Source organism: Psammomys obesus, unplaced genomic scaffold (assembly GCF_907164565.1).
Source record: "Psammomys obesus unplaced genomic scaffold, mPsaObe1.curated_primary_1811, whole genome shotgun sequence".
NCBI classification, from domain to species: Eukaryota; Metazoa; Chordata; class Mammalia; order Rodentia; family Muridae; genus Psammomys; species Psammomys obesus.
The window spans coordinates 30000027-30014170 of record NW_026592118.1 but is presented as its reverse complement, the minus strand read 5'-3'; the positions used below and the strand labels follow the sequence as shown (position 1 = coordinate 30014170).

At 39.7% G+C, this 14144-nt stretch overlaps 1 protein-coding gene across 1 annotated transcript in view; it reads left to right on the top strand.

The window, feature by feature from the left end:
* Samd9 (sterile alpha motif domain containing 9) overlaps positions 1–11230 on the top strand; it is a 17082-nt gene extending 5852 nt beyond the window's left edge. The window contains exon 3 of the mRNA XM_055613011.1: positions 6236–11230. Coding sequence (XP_055468986.1) covers positions 6244–10992 — 4749 coding nt within the window. The 5' untranslated portion in view covers positions 6236–6243 and the 3' untranslated portion in view covers positions 10993–11230. The remainder of the gene's footprint in view (positions 1–6235) is intronic.
* Positions 11231–14144: the final 2914 nt, after the last annotated feature.

The following is a 14144-nucleotide window of genomic DNA, read 5'->3' as shown; positions in this document are numbered from 1 at the left end:
TGTGTGTGTGTGTGTGTGTGTGTGTGTGTGTGTGTGTGTGTGTGTGTAAGTAAATCCGAAGAGAATTTTATGAAAGGGTACTGCTGTCTGATTCGCTCCCTATGGCTTACTCAGACTGCTATTTTAGACAACACAGGACAACTTGGCCAAGAGTGTTATCACCCATAGTGGGCTGGGCCCTCCCACATCAATCACTAATCACAGAAACGCCCTATTAGGCCAATCCAATGGAGATGGTTTCTCAGTTGAGGTTCCTTCTTCCCACATGACCCTGCCTTGTATCAAGTTGACAAAAAATTAACCATCACAGTCACCAACAATTGCCATGTCAGGATTTAGGTGGCCCTTATATCTCTTAATGTTTACCTCATGTGATTATAAGTTTCAAGATTCAGTGCATAAATATTTACAATATTATATCCTCTCAAAGAATTGTTTCCTTTATTACCATGCTATAACCCTCTTTATTTCTCTCTTCTTTTCAATATATCTTTTAATAAACATAGATTTTTTTTTTCATACAATATATTCTGATTATAGTTTTCCCTCTCACAATCCCTTCAGGATCCTCCACACCTCACCTCCCATTAGATCCACACTCTTTCTACAAAGTGATAATAAAATAAGATAAAACAAAAACAAACAAACCAGAATAGGACAAAACATACAAACAGAAGAAAATGAGCCAAAGAAAAAGCATTAAAAACACACATATAGAAACAAAGGTCCTCTAAGGTTGAAAAAAGAAATAAAAATGCACTAACAAAGTATTATGAGACAAAGAACCTACAAAGATGCCTCTGAGTTTTTTGTGTTGGCCATCTATGGCTGAGAATGGAGCCTGCCCTTAACTGATTTGTATCCCCAGTGAGACTTTCTTGGAGAGAACTAAATTTTCATTTGAAGGTTGTTATCAATTGAAGGTAGCTTCTGGGTTAGTGACGTGAGCTTGTGTCCACTTTTCCTCTTGGCACGAGGACCTCATTTCTTCCAGACCCATGCATGCTCTATGCATATTGTCGCAGTTTCTGTGAGTTTACATCTACATTGGTCCTGCTGTGTTAGGGTGACTTTGTTTCTTTGGTGTCCCCCCTTCCCTCTGGCTACTACACACCTTTTGCTTCATCTTTCCTGAGCCCTGAGGGGAAGGAAGTGATGGAGACATCCTTTTAGGACTGAGTGTTCCAATATCTCTCATTGTGCATGTTGTCCTGCTGTAAGTCTCTGTATTTGTTCCCATCTACTGCAGGAGGAAGCTTCTCTAATGATGGCTGAGCAAGGCACTGGTCTATTAGTATAGAAGAATGCCATTAGGTGCCGTTTTATTGTTATCTTCCTTTAGCTGAGTAGTAATTGGATTTCCCGTAGGTCCCTGAGCTATCCAATTTCAGGTTCTTGGCCACTTGAACAGTGTCAGGAATAGATTTCTTCTCATGAAGTGGGCCTTAAATGAAATCAGATAATAGTTGGTCACTGCCAATTAATTGCTTTGTGCCGCTATTGCTCTATCTCAATTTGCAGACAGGTCATCATTATAGATCAAAGATTATGTAGCTAGGTTTGTGTTTACCTTTCTCCTTTGATTTCATGCAGAATGCCTTCCAGTACCACAAACACTAGTCTATAGGGGTGAAGGTTGTAGGTAGACACCAGCTTAACATCTCCATGTTCAATGAATCATGTAGGTGATGTCATCAACAACAGAACTTTACTGTCAGTTGTGGAGAGCCACTGTGGTGGTTTGAATCGGTTTGGCCCCCATAGACTCACGAGTTTGTGTGCTTGGCCCACGGGGAGTGGCACCATTAGGAGGTAAGGTCTTGTTGGAGTAGGTGTGGCCTTGTTGGAGGAAGTGTGTACTATGGGGTGGTTTGAGGGTTCCTGTGCTCATGCTCTGCCCAGTGTGGAGTGAGAACCTCTTCCTGGCTGCCTGTGGAGCCAGGTCTCCCCATGGCTCCCTTTGGATCAAGCTGTAGATGTCTTGGCCCCTCCGGAACCATGTCAGCCTGGATGCTGCCATGCCTTCCGCCATGATGATAATGGTCTAAACTCTGAAACTGTAAGTCAGCTCCTATTAAATGTTGTCCTTTGTAAGAGATGCCTTGGTCATAGGGGCTTCACAGCAGTGGGCCCTAACACATGCAGCAGCCAATAGCCTTGACACTAGGTTTTGTTGTTTGGGGGTTCTCCTGAGGTCCCTTTGACCAACAACTAGATGGGATGTAACCCATTCCTGGCACTGGAAGCTTCATTTAGTGATGAGAGATGTGAAGCCTCGACCGAGACTTCATCTCTCCCGTTATTTGACAATTTCGTTTAGAGTCCACTCACACTTGTATAATTTTAGGAAGTTTCTATTGGATTAGGTTTCTAAATGGCTCCTCAAATGGCCCTCAGTTTCAGCTGTCCCCATATTACTTCCATTGTCCTCTGCTTCCCTCCACATCTGCATTTGATCCTCTCATTCCTATCCCTCTACATCTATTCTATTTCTTCTTTCTAGGGGGATCCCTCCCTCCCCAGTATTCCCTTACTCTATACCTAGCCTCTCTGGTTATACAGATTGTATCTTTCTTATCTAAGACTTAATGGTCAATATTCATATACAAGTTAAATCATATCACATTTGTCTTTCTGGGTCTGGGTTACCTCACTCAGGATGAATTGTTCTAGCTCCATCCATTTACCTGTGAATTCACGATTTCATTTTTTTTAACACCTGAGCAACATTCCATTGTTTAAATGTACCACACTTTCTTTATTCATTCGACTGACATCTAAACTGTTTCCAGTTTCTGGCTATTATTTGTTTGAGTAAGTGTCCCTATAGTAAGATAAACATCCTTTGGTTATATTCTCCAGAGTTATATAGCTGGATCTACAGGAAAACTGGTTCCCAGCTTCCTGAGATACAGATATCCAGTCTCTGTACAAGTTTGTACCCCCGCCAGCCATGGACGAATGTGTCCCTAACTCCACATAATTGAACATATGAGCTGTCATTTGTTTTACAGATATTGGCCATTCTGACTGGCGTAAGATGAAATCTCAAAGGGGTTTTCATTTGCATTTACCTGGTGACTAAGGTTATCGAATATTTCTTTAATGCCTCTCAGCCATTTGAGTTTCTTCTTTTAAGAACTCTGTTTAGGTCTGCACATGATTTTGGATTAGGATTTATTTTCTTGATGTTCAGTTTTTTGAGTTTATATATACATATTAATATTTATTTTTATTTATATTTATTTATAAATATTAGCCCTCTATCAGGTGTATGGTTGGTAAAATCTTTCCGCATTCTGAGGCTTACTACTTTGACCTAATGACAGTGTCCTTTGCTGTACAGAAGCCTCTCAGTTTCATGAAGTCCCATTTATTAATTGTCGATCTTAGTGCCTGCACAAATAGTATTCTGTTCAGAAAGTCTTTTCCTGTGTCCGTAAATTCAAGACCAGTTCCCTCATTCTCATCTATCAGATTCAGTGTATCTGGTTTTATGTTGAGATCTTTGATTTGGAGTTGAGTTTTGTACAGGGTGATTAATATCAATCTATTTGAATTATTCTATGTGCCACTGTCCAGTTTGACCAGCACCATTTGTTGAAGATGCTGTCTTTTACATAGTATTTTTAGTTTCTCTATCTGGTCTTCAATTTGTTTTTAAGTTGATTCCACTGACAAACATGTTTGGTTTTGTGCCAATATCATGTTGTTTTACTATAATTCTGTAGTACATTTTGAAATCAGAAATGGTGATACCTTGAGCAGTTCTTTTATTGTTTGGAATTGGTTTAGCTATTCTGGATTTTCAGTTTTTTCATATGAAGCTGAGAATTTATTCTTTCAAGGTCTGTGAAGAATTGTGTTGGAACTTTGAGAGGGATTGCATTAAATCTGTAGCTTACTTTTGGTAAGATGGCCATTTTTTTTTTTTTTTTTTTTTGCCACATTAATCCTACTGATCCATGAGCTTGGGAGATCTTTCCATCTTCTGATATCTTCTTCAATTTCTTTCTTCAATGTCTTGAATCTTACAAGTCTTTCACTTGCTTGGGTGGAGTTATTCCAAGATATTTTATATTATTTGACACAGTCCATTTGTCATTTGTATATAGGAAGGTTACTGATTTTTGTGTATTAACTTTGTATCCCACTAATTTGCTGAAAGTGTTTATCAGCTTTAGGAGTCCCCTGGTAGAATTTTTAGGCTCACTTATGTTTACTATCATGTCACCTACAAATAAAGATACTTTGACTTCTTCCTTTAAATTTTGTAGCCTTTTGATCTTCTTCGGTTGTCTTGTTGCTCTAGCTAAGACTTCAAGTACTGGATAAATAAATATGAGAGAGTGGACAGCCTTGTCTTGCCCCTAAAAATGCTTGAGATCATCTTCATTTAGGTTGATGATGGCTGTGGGCCTGTTCTAAATTTCCTCTTCCCTAGTCATTGTTCTGTTGCTATGAAGAGACATGATGACCAAGCAAAAACTCTTATGAACAAAAGTATTTAATTAGGGGCTTGCTTATAGTTTCAGAGCTGCTGTCCATTTTCACCATGGCTAAGAGCATGTTGACATGTAGGCAGGCACTGGAGCAGTAGCTAAGAGCGACATCCTGATCGGCCAAGAGAGAAAGGCTGGGCCAGGCATGGGCTTTGGAAACCTCAAAGTCACAAACTTCTTCCAACAAAGCCATGCCTCAAAATCCTTCCAGTTCAAGTAGGACCTCTCTCTGGTGACTTCGCATTCAAACATATGAACCTATAGGGCCTGTTATTATTCAAAGTCCCTAGCCCCATAGCCTTGTAGTCACATCATACTCTAAAAATTCACTCACCCAACTTTAAAAGTCCATCATAGTCAATCATTTCCTCAACACAGTCTAAAAAGTTCAAGGTTGGGGAAACTTCCAACATACAATGTCAGAATATACATTACCATTCCAAAAGGGAGGAAAGGGACCACAGTAAAGAAATACTAGACCAAAATAAGACTGAAAACCAGCAGAGCAAACTCAAACTTTGTATCTCCATGTCTGATGTCAAACCATTCTTCAAATCTCCAACTCCTTTTGGCTTTGTTGAAAACAACATGTTTCTCTCACTTGGGCTGTTCCCACACCCAGTCTGAAGCTCTTCTTGGCAGGCATCCCACAACTCTGACATCTCTAGCATCTTGAGGTCTCCAACACAATCCAGCCTTCACCTTCACAGCTTCACGCAATGGCCTCTCTGGGCTTCCACACAGGGACACCTCTAACACATTCTTGGCCTCAGCAGCTTTCTGAAGCCAGACTTTTAGCTACTTTATGGATTCGTTTTCTCTACCACCCTTCTCCACACTTATCCCACCCTTCCAACCTCCCCCCAACATAGGTATGAAAAAAGAAGACTAGATGGAAGAGGGGACATCGATACACACAACTTATGACATCCAATAATATCCTTTTGCTGATTAGATTAAATGTTTATGACAATGCCACCCTGAATGCACCCAATCTCATCTTGTCTGAAGTGCTGAAACCTACATCTGTTTTTGTGTTCATATTTTAGGTCTGTACAATGGGACTCAATAATAGAAAAAATTCTCAGTCAGTGGCATACACTTGCTCTAGCCATAAAGATGTAAAGAAGTAACTATGTCTAACCACCACTGAAGGTCAATGATCTTGAGAATCTACCCTGGGATTTATATTTTCTAAGTAGATACCACAAAGCATCAAAATAGTTTGCCAAACGGGAAACCCAGTTAATACCTCAAAATATTAAGTATTTTATGACTATCATGAATCTTTAATTAATATTTGATTATTCCTTTCTAACTATACTTAGCACTTATATATTCTATTTCATTGGTCTCTTTCACAACAAGTCGAACAAACAACACTTAGCTCTACATTTAGTTTCATATTTTTATTTTCTTCTGTATAGCAGGGCTGAACATTTTTAATAACACAAAAAACACACATTATAGTTGACAACCATAAAAAGGATGATCTATGAATGGAATCATCCCCAACATATAGTTAGTATAAAAAGCAAAGAAAGTAAAAAGGACTGAAAATAAGGTGCTACAATTCATGTAGGAAAAGGTGATGCTCATCTGTATTTGGTGGTATTTTTCTTGGTGGTATTTTCCAAATGTTGTGACACATGGGTATTTTACTTAGTTAAAAACTGAATGTTTCACATTTTCACTTATAAGCTACATCATCATTTTTCTTCTTCTTTATACAGCTTTCAGAATGGCAGAGACACTCAACCTTCCAAAAAATACAGATGATTGGACAAAAGAGGACGTAAACCTGTGGTTAGAAAGTCATAAGATTGACCAAAAGCACAGGGACACGTTGATGGCACAAGATGTGAGCGGAGCAGTCTTGAAGTGGTTAAATAAAAAGCATCTTGTTGAAATGGGCGTAACCCATGGGCCAGCCATCCAGATAGAAGAACTATTCAAAGAATTGCAGAAAACATCCTCAAAACATCCTGCGCAGACCTCTAAGAAGACAAAAGGCAGTAAAAATAGCCCTAAGATCCAGACAGAAAGTAGAGAGACTTCAAAGCAAAACCAAAGGGGTGAAGAGAACTCACATAAGGTTGATGCCTCTGCAGTGAGTCCAGAGGCTCAAGGTTCTAAATCAGAAAAAAATGAGCTGTTGGGAGATGAAACAGAGAGACAGGATAAGCAGTCATCTCCAGGACCAACGTGCATTGCATACCCCTTCAATGAATTCAGCAATCCATATCGTTACAAATTACACTTCATCCTACAGCCTGAAACAGGGCCACTCAATCTCATCGATCCTGTACATGAATTCAAAGCCTTTACAAACACAGAAAAAGCCACAGAAGAGGACATTAAAATGAAATTCAGCAACGAGACTTTCCGATTTGCTTCTGCTTGTATGAACTCGCGTACTAATGGCACCATTCATTTTGGAGTCAAAGACAAGCCCCAAGGAAAAATCGTTGGCGTGGAGCTCAACCAGGTCACTAAGGATGCCTTAATCAACCACTTCATTCTGATGATAGACCAGTATTTTGAGGTCCATCAGGTCCAACAAGCAAAGAAGTGCATTCGAGAGCCAAGATTTGTGGAAGTTTTACTGCCAGATAGTACTCCATCTAACAGATTTGTTATTGAAGTGGATGTCATTCCAAAGTATTTGGAATGCAAGGAAGACTACTTCCAAATCAAAATACAGGAGCGTAAGAACCAAACATGGCAACAAAGTTCAAAATACTCAGTCTTTGTGCGAGATGGACCTAGAACTAAGGATATTATAGGGAATAAAGCTGATTTTAAAACCTTCAAGTTAGATTTAAAAGCAGTGGCAGACTCTAGGAAAGAAGCAGAAGATAAATGCAAAGCAAAACCAAAAGAAAACAGCCGTGAGGGACAAAAGCTAATTGACCTGTTGACAGGAAATAAGGATCTGCTAGATAACTCCTACTATGAGTGGTACATACTTGTAACAAATAAATGTCATCCAAATCAAACCAAACACTTAGATTTCCTGAAGGAAATTAAGTGGTTTGCTGTGTTAGAGTTTGATCCCGAGTCTGAGAGCAATGGCGTAGTCAAGGCTTTCAAAGGAAGCCGAGTAGCAAACCTCCACTTCCCAAGCCTGTTTCTAGAAGAAAAACCCACATTGAATGAGAAAATTTGTAGTCTGAATCTTTACCAGCAACCTAGCTGGATTTTCTGCAATGGGAGGTTAGACCTGGGGAGTGACAAATACAAACCCTTAGATCCAATTTCCTGGCAAAGAGAACGAGCTTCTGAAGTCAGGAGGCTGATTTCATTTCTTACACGTGATGACATTATGCCAACAGGGAGATTTTTGGTGGTGTTTTTATTACTGTCCTCTGTGGATGACCCAAGAGACCCCCTTATTGAGACTTTCTGTGCTTTCTATCAAGATCTCAAAGGGATGGAAAATATATTGTGTATTTGTGCACAGCCACACATATATCAGGTATGGAAAGACCTACTTGAAGCAAGATTATCAAGACAGCAAAATGAATTATCAAGCCAAAGCATCTCTGCTCTAAATCTTGCAGAGATAAATGGCACGATTCTCAAGTTAAAATCTTTAACTCAGTCTTCAACCCGATTCTTGCCATCTGTTGGCAAATCTACCGTCCTTCTGAAAAAGGAAGAAGAAATCATGACTGCCTTGGAAATTCTCTGTGAAAATGAATGTGAAGGTACTCTCTTGGAGAAAGACAAAGCAAAATTACTTGAATTCAAGACATCCAAGGAGGAAGATTTCTACAGAGGTGGCAAAGTGTCCTGGTGGAACTTCTACTTTTCTTCTGAAAACTATTCTTCATCGTTTGTCAAAAGGGATAAATACGTAAAACTTGAAAATAAGATTCAAGAATGGGCAGAGTCTTCTCAACCAGTATGTGCAAAAATTATTCATCTGTACCATCATCCGGGCTGCGGGGGGACTACTTTGGCCATGCATATTCTCTGGGAACTAAGAAAGAAATTCAGATGTGCTGTGCTAAAAAATAAAACAGAGGACTTTTCAGAAATTGGAGAACAGGTAACAAATTTAGTCACCTATGGAGCAACAAACCATCAGGAGTATGTACCTGTGCTGCTCCTAGTGGATGATTTTGAAGAGCAGGACAACGTTTACCTTCTTCAGGCCTCCATTCAAACCGCTGTCACCAACAAACACATTCGCTATGAGAAGCCTCTAGTGATCATTCTAAATTGTACAAGGTCACAAAATCCTGAGAAAAGTGCAAAGATCCCAGACAGTGTTGCCCTAGTACACCAACTATCTGATAAAGAACAGAGAGCATTTGAGCTTAAGCTGACAGAAATCAAAGAAAAGCATAAAAACTTTGAAGATTTTTACTCTTTTATGATCATGAAAAATGACTTTGATGAAGAATACATAGTAAATGTGGTCAGGAACATTCTGAAAGGGCAAAATGTCACCACCAAAGAGGCAAAGCTCTTTGCTTTCCTGGCCCTCCTTAACGCTTTTGTACCGGACACTACCATTTCCCTTTCACAGTGTGAGTATTTCCTAGGAATCTCAAACAAGAAGGCTTTCTGGGGGACAGAAAAGTTTGAAGACAAGATGGGTACCTTCTCTACAATTCTAATCAAGTCAGAGGTGATTGAATGTGGGAGCTACTATGGGGTGCGCACTATTCACCATTTGATTGCCACTCTCTCGCTGGAAGAATTGAAAAGAAGTTACAACTTGAACAAAAGTAAAATTGTGATGGACATGCTACAAGAAAATCTGTTCTATGACACTGGTATAGGAAAAACCAAATTTTTCCAAGATATGCAGACACTGCTGCTCACAAGACAGCGCAATGAGCATGAAGGTGAGACAGGAAACTGGTTCTCTCCATTCATTGAAGCATTACATAAAGACGAGGGAAACGATGCAGTTAAAGATGTATTACTTGAAGCTACCCGGAGGTTCAACCCCAACGCATTCATTTGCCAAGCTCTGGCAAGGCATTTCTACCTTAAAGAGAAGGACTTTAAAAATGCTCTCTCTTGGGCAAAACAAGCCAGAAAGATAGAGCCTGATAATTCTTACATCTCAGATACGCTAGGACAAGTCTACAAAAGTAAAATAAGATGGTGGATAGATGATCATTTTAAAAAAGGAACTGTCTCAGCCAATGAGCTAACTGAACTTTTAGAGTCAGCGGAGCATGCATCCACTGCTTTCAAGCGATCTCAACAGCAAACCGAAGACAGAGAATACGAGGGGAAAGAAAAGCTGTACCAGAAGTCAAAGAGAAGATATGACACTTACAACATCGCTGGGTACCAAGGGGAGATAGAAGTCGGGCTCTTCACCATCCAGATCCTCCAACTCATACCCTTTTTTGACAACAAAAATGAACTGTCTAAACGAGATATGATCAACTTTATATCAGGGAGTTGTGACATCCCTGGGGGTGAAAATGAATTTAAGTCAGTACTCAAGAATTTTATTCCTTATCTAACTAACCTGCAATTTTCTTTGAAGAAATGCTTTGATTTTTTCGATGATTACTTTGTCCTTCTAAAACCCAGGAACAATATCAAGCAATATGAAGAAGCTAAATGTCGAAGGAAGGTGGCTGGGTACTTTAAGAAGTATGTAGAAATTTTCGGGCCCTTGGAAGAATTACAGAATCAAAATTTTAAATCAAAGCTCAGTCTACCACTTCAAGTAGAAAAGACTCGAAGATGCCTAGAAGCTTTAAAAGCAGACAAGTTTTCTGGACTCTTAGAATATCTTATCAAAAGTCCGAAAGATGCTGTGGTCTCCATGGAAGATATAGTAAACAAATACACTTTTCTCCTCGAGCAATGTGCTATCAAAGCCCAACAAAAAGAAAAGCAAAACTTCATCTTGGCCAACATCATTCTCTCTTGTATGAACCCTACCTCCAAACTGGTGAAGCCAATTAAAAAACTGAAAGAGCAGCTTCGAGAAATCCTGCAACCAATCGGACTGAGTTACCAATTTTCAGAACCTTATTTTCTAGCTTCTCTTTTATTCTGGCCAGAAAACCAACAACTAGATCAAGATTCTAAACAAGTGGGAAACTATGCCCGAGCGCTGGAAACTTCTTTCAGGGGCCATTATAAACGCATGCATCGCACAAAGCAACCAATTGCATATTTCTTTCTTGGAAAAGGTAACAATAGGAACAGGCTTATCCACAAAGGAAAAATTGATGAGAATTTTGAAAAGGCATCCGATATTAATTCCTTATGGCATAGTGGAAAAGTATGGGAAGAAGAAAAAGTCAAGGGCCTTTTGGTCCGTTTGCAGGGACGAGCTGAAAATGGTTACGTATACATAGAGTATGGAATCAACGAAAAAATCACAATACCAATTACACCCACTCATTTAGGTCAACTTAGAAGTGGGAGAAGCATAGAAAAGATATCTTTTTATCTAGGGTTTTCTATTGGAGGTCTTCTTGCTTATGATATTAAAATTGTTTAAGATCCTGAGTTTCTTCATCTAGAGATATGGTTTTAGTATTCTCCTTTTTTCTTTAATTTTCTTATAGATACAACTCTTAGTAATTCTGTATAATGGGACGGGGGGAGCAGTAGAAGTCTGAGCCTTGGTTGACTATTTTTGTGTAAATGGCTACATAGGATTCTCTTTACTCTTCTGTCTGTATAACTATATTGTTAAGGAAAAACATGAGCAAAATAAAATTAAAATAAATATGTAATTTGTTTTTGTCTTCATCTCACTAGAGTCTTGCTCGGGGCAGTTTTCCCCCTGCCTTCGCATAAAAATTACCTCCATAATTTATCAGTTAACGTTTTACTTTTAATTGGCAAATTGTTATTCAATGTGATGTTTTGAAATATGTATACATTAGCTGAATGTTATATTCATTTCTTCACACACATGTCTTGTTATAAGAATATTTAAAATATATTCTCCTAGCAACTTTCTCATTTTTCTTTTTTGTTTTGTTTTGGGTTGCTGTTGTTTTTAAATCAGGGCCACTTTATGTAGTCCTGGCTGTCCTGGAACACATTAAGTAAACCAGGCTGGCCTTGAACTCACAGAGATCAGCCTGCCCCCACCTCCCAAGTACTAAACTTAAGGATGTGCACCACCATGCCAAGCTGCAAATTTCAATAATATGCTACTTTGTTATTAACTGTAATTGCCACACTACTTGATAGAGCCCCTCCTCTGAAGGAAGCATCTACTAGTACCACTCCTTTTCCAGCATGCTCCTGGTAACCCCACATACTCTCTGTCCTGTGCCTTTGCTCCTGTGAGCTCAGTTTCTTGGATTCCACATGTATATGAGAATGTAAATTATTTTCTTATACTTGATTTGTTTCACTTATGCCAGATAATGATATTTTAAAAATCAATACGGGTGAAGATGATTTAATGATTTAAAAAAAATAATAATAATCCCTCTAACTAAATACAGTCTTAGTTTAGAAGTCAGAGTGTCTGATCATGGGTTTTTTCTGAGCCACTTCCCACCCTGGCCTACGTTCCTGTGTGTTCTGCATAGAACCATCCCTGTGGAAGTCTGCCCTCCCCAGGTGATTCTTCTGAGTTCGAGATCGGTAAGTGGGGGAGCACGCCCCACCCCCATGACCCATCTTGGGTACGCAGGAAGCCCGGGTGCTTGTTTCATCATTGGGAAGCGGTCAGCTGATTACTTAGTCTGTGTAGCAATATGCCTTGTAACATCAGGGTGATATGGGCCAAGCTCTCATATCCCTTCTGAGGGCCAACCTCAGAAGGCTGCCTGAGTGTTTCCTCTGCCTTGGTTCCTTTGGGAGATTGAGAAACTTTCTTTAAAAGGACCTGCTCATAAAGGCTTGGAGGCGCAGAGTTCTCGCCTAGCAGCATGAGGCCCTGAGTTCTAGTCTCAGCACTAAAATAATAAATGATTCGGGACCTGAAGCTAGAGCTCAGAGATAAATCATTTACCTGGCATTTTCAAGGCACTAACTCCAATCTCCTGTGCTGCAATAGTAATATTTTTAAAAGAACTGCTTTATAAACTCTGACTTACACAATGCCAACAGTAGGCAGAGTATGGGATAAAGAAAATATATTTTTTTTAAAATATTGTTTTATTTTCCCCAATGTCAGGAAGGGAATACTTCCTTTTGAGTTGTTGGTCAGGGTGATCAAAGAGACTACCAAAACAATGCAAGCTATCGCCGCTACCCTGAGGTATACATAGAAAGCAATGCTCTTGTTGAAGAAAAACACACTTTCCTCACAGGACTTCAGTAAATCAAGCTGGTACCAAGCTGGAAGATTCCTCGCATAGTGTTAGAAGGAGCTATGCAAGCTTCCAAGTGAGAAAAGAAATCTATAGCCCTTCTCAGCTATAAAGCTTGAGAACTATAATAAAGATGGGACTTATGCTATGTCCCTGGTGCTGGAATAGCGGTATGTACAGCTTGGATCCAACCAATGGCTGTCTAATTTAGCTAAAATTCCCTCAATTGGAGAGAACTCATGTGTAAATCTAGCAAAGAACCTATGGCTGGAGAGGTCATAGGCCCCAGAGGAGACCCTATTGCTACCATATTTCTAAAGTAATATGGTTTCCAATTGCTCTCTAACACTCATCTTTATATACCCACAGATAAGCATAGCTCTCACGTTTCTTCGAAGAACTTTCTTTTTGCAGCAGGTGGAAACTTTTAGAGAGTTCCCACATAAGTCAAAACTCAGAGAGTGACCACGGCGCGGCCAGTCTCAAATTGGACTTGTGTAACACAGCCCTTATAGCTGCTGCTCGGAGAGTGTTGTGGAGGAGGACAGATAGAGCTGTGTGATCATTTCTTGTAGACCAGACAGGGGAGTCGCTCTCATAAACTCTGAACAATATGGCTGCCTGCGCAAGAACTACAAAGACCACACCAATCACACGCCAACATGGATGGAGAAAAAGTTCACAAGGCCCCACCCCTAAATGAAGAGCTACAGGGAGGCAATGACTGTTGAGAAAAAAAAGAACCACGGTGGTTTTTTGTTTTGTTTTGTTTTCATTTCTGCTTTTTAGGAATGAGATCCCCATCCTAAGCTAAGTGATAAGCCTTAAACACATGCAAATAAGGACAATGCTAATTGGGCTTAGTAGATTGTGTGTGTGTGTATGTGTGTGTGGTATTTTCTATCTCCCAATTCAGCCTAAACTTGGAAGGCAAAATTATCTCCTTGAAAAAACATCGACTGTGTCACTGTGAAACAGCAGAATTAACTAACTCAGTAATATTGCTGGACTTTCTCAACCTACCAGAAGTAAGAATAAAGACACGGAGATTTATTGTTATTTACTTAGGCACTATAAATTCTCAGCTCTACTTACCTGACTAATTCTGGCTTCTCTTCTACCAGGTGGCCCTCTAACCCTCTCTCTCTCTCTCGTTCAGCCCAAGCACCTGTTTTTCTCCATATCATGCTGGCGAATCTCCTGTATCTCACTTCTTCTCTCAGAGATCCTCTCTCAGCCTAGATGTTCCTTCTTTCCTCTCCTGCTAGATATTGGCTGTCAGATCTTTATTAAGCCAATCAAAAGGTGAGGGAAGTAGACTGTTTACAAAATATGATGCAGGTGCTGATCCCCAAGAATAATGATGCCAAAGTCC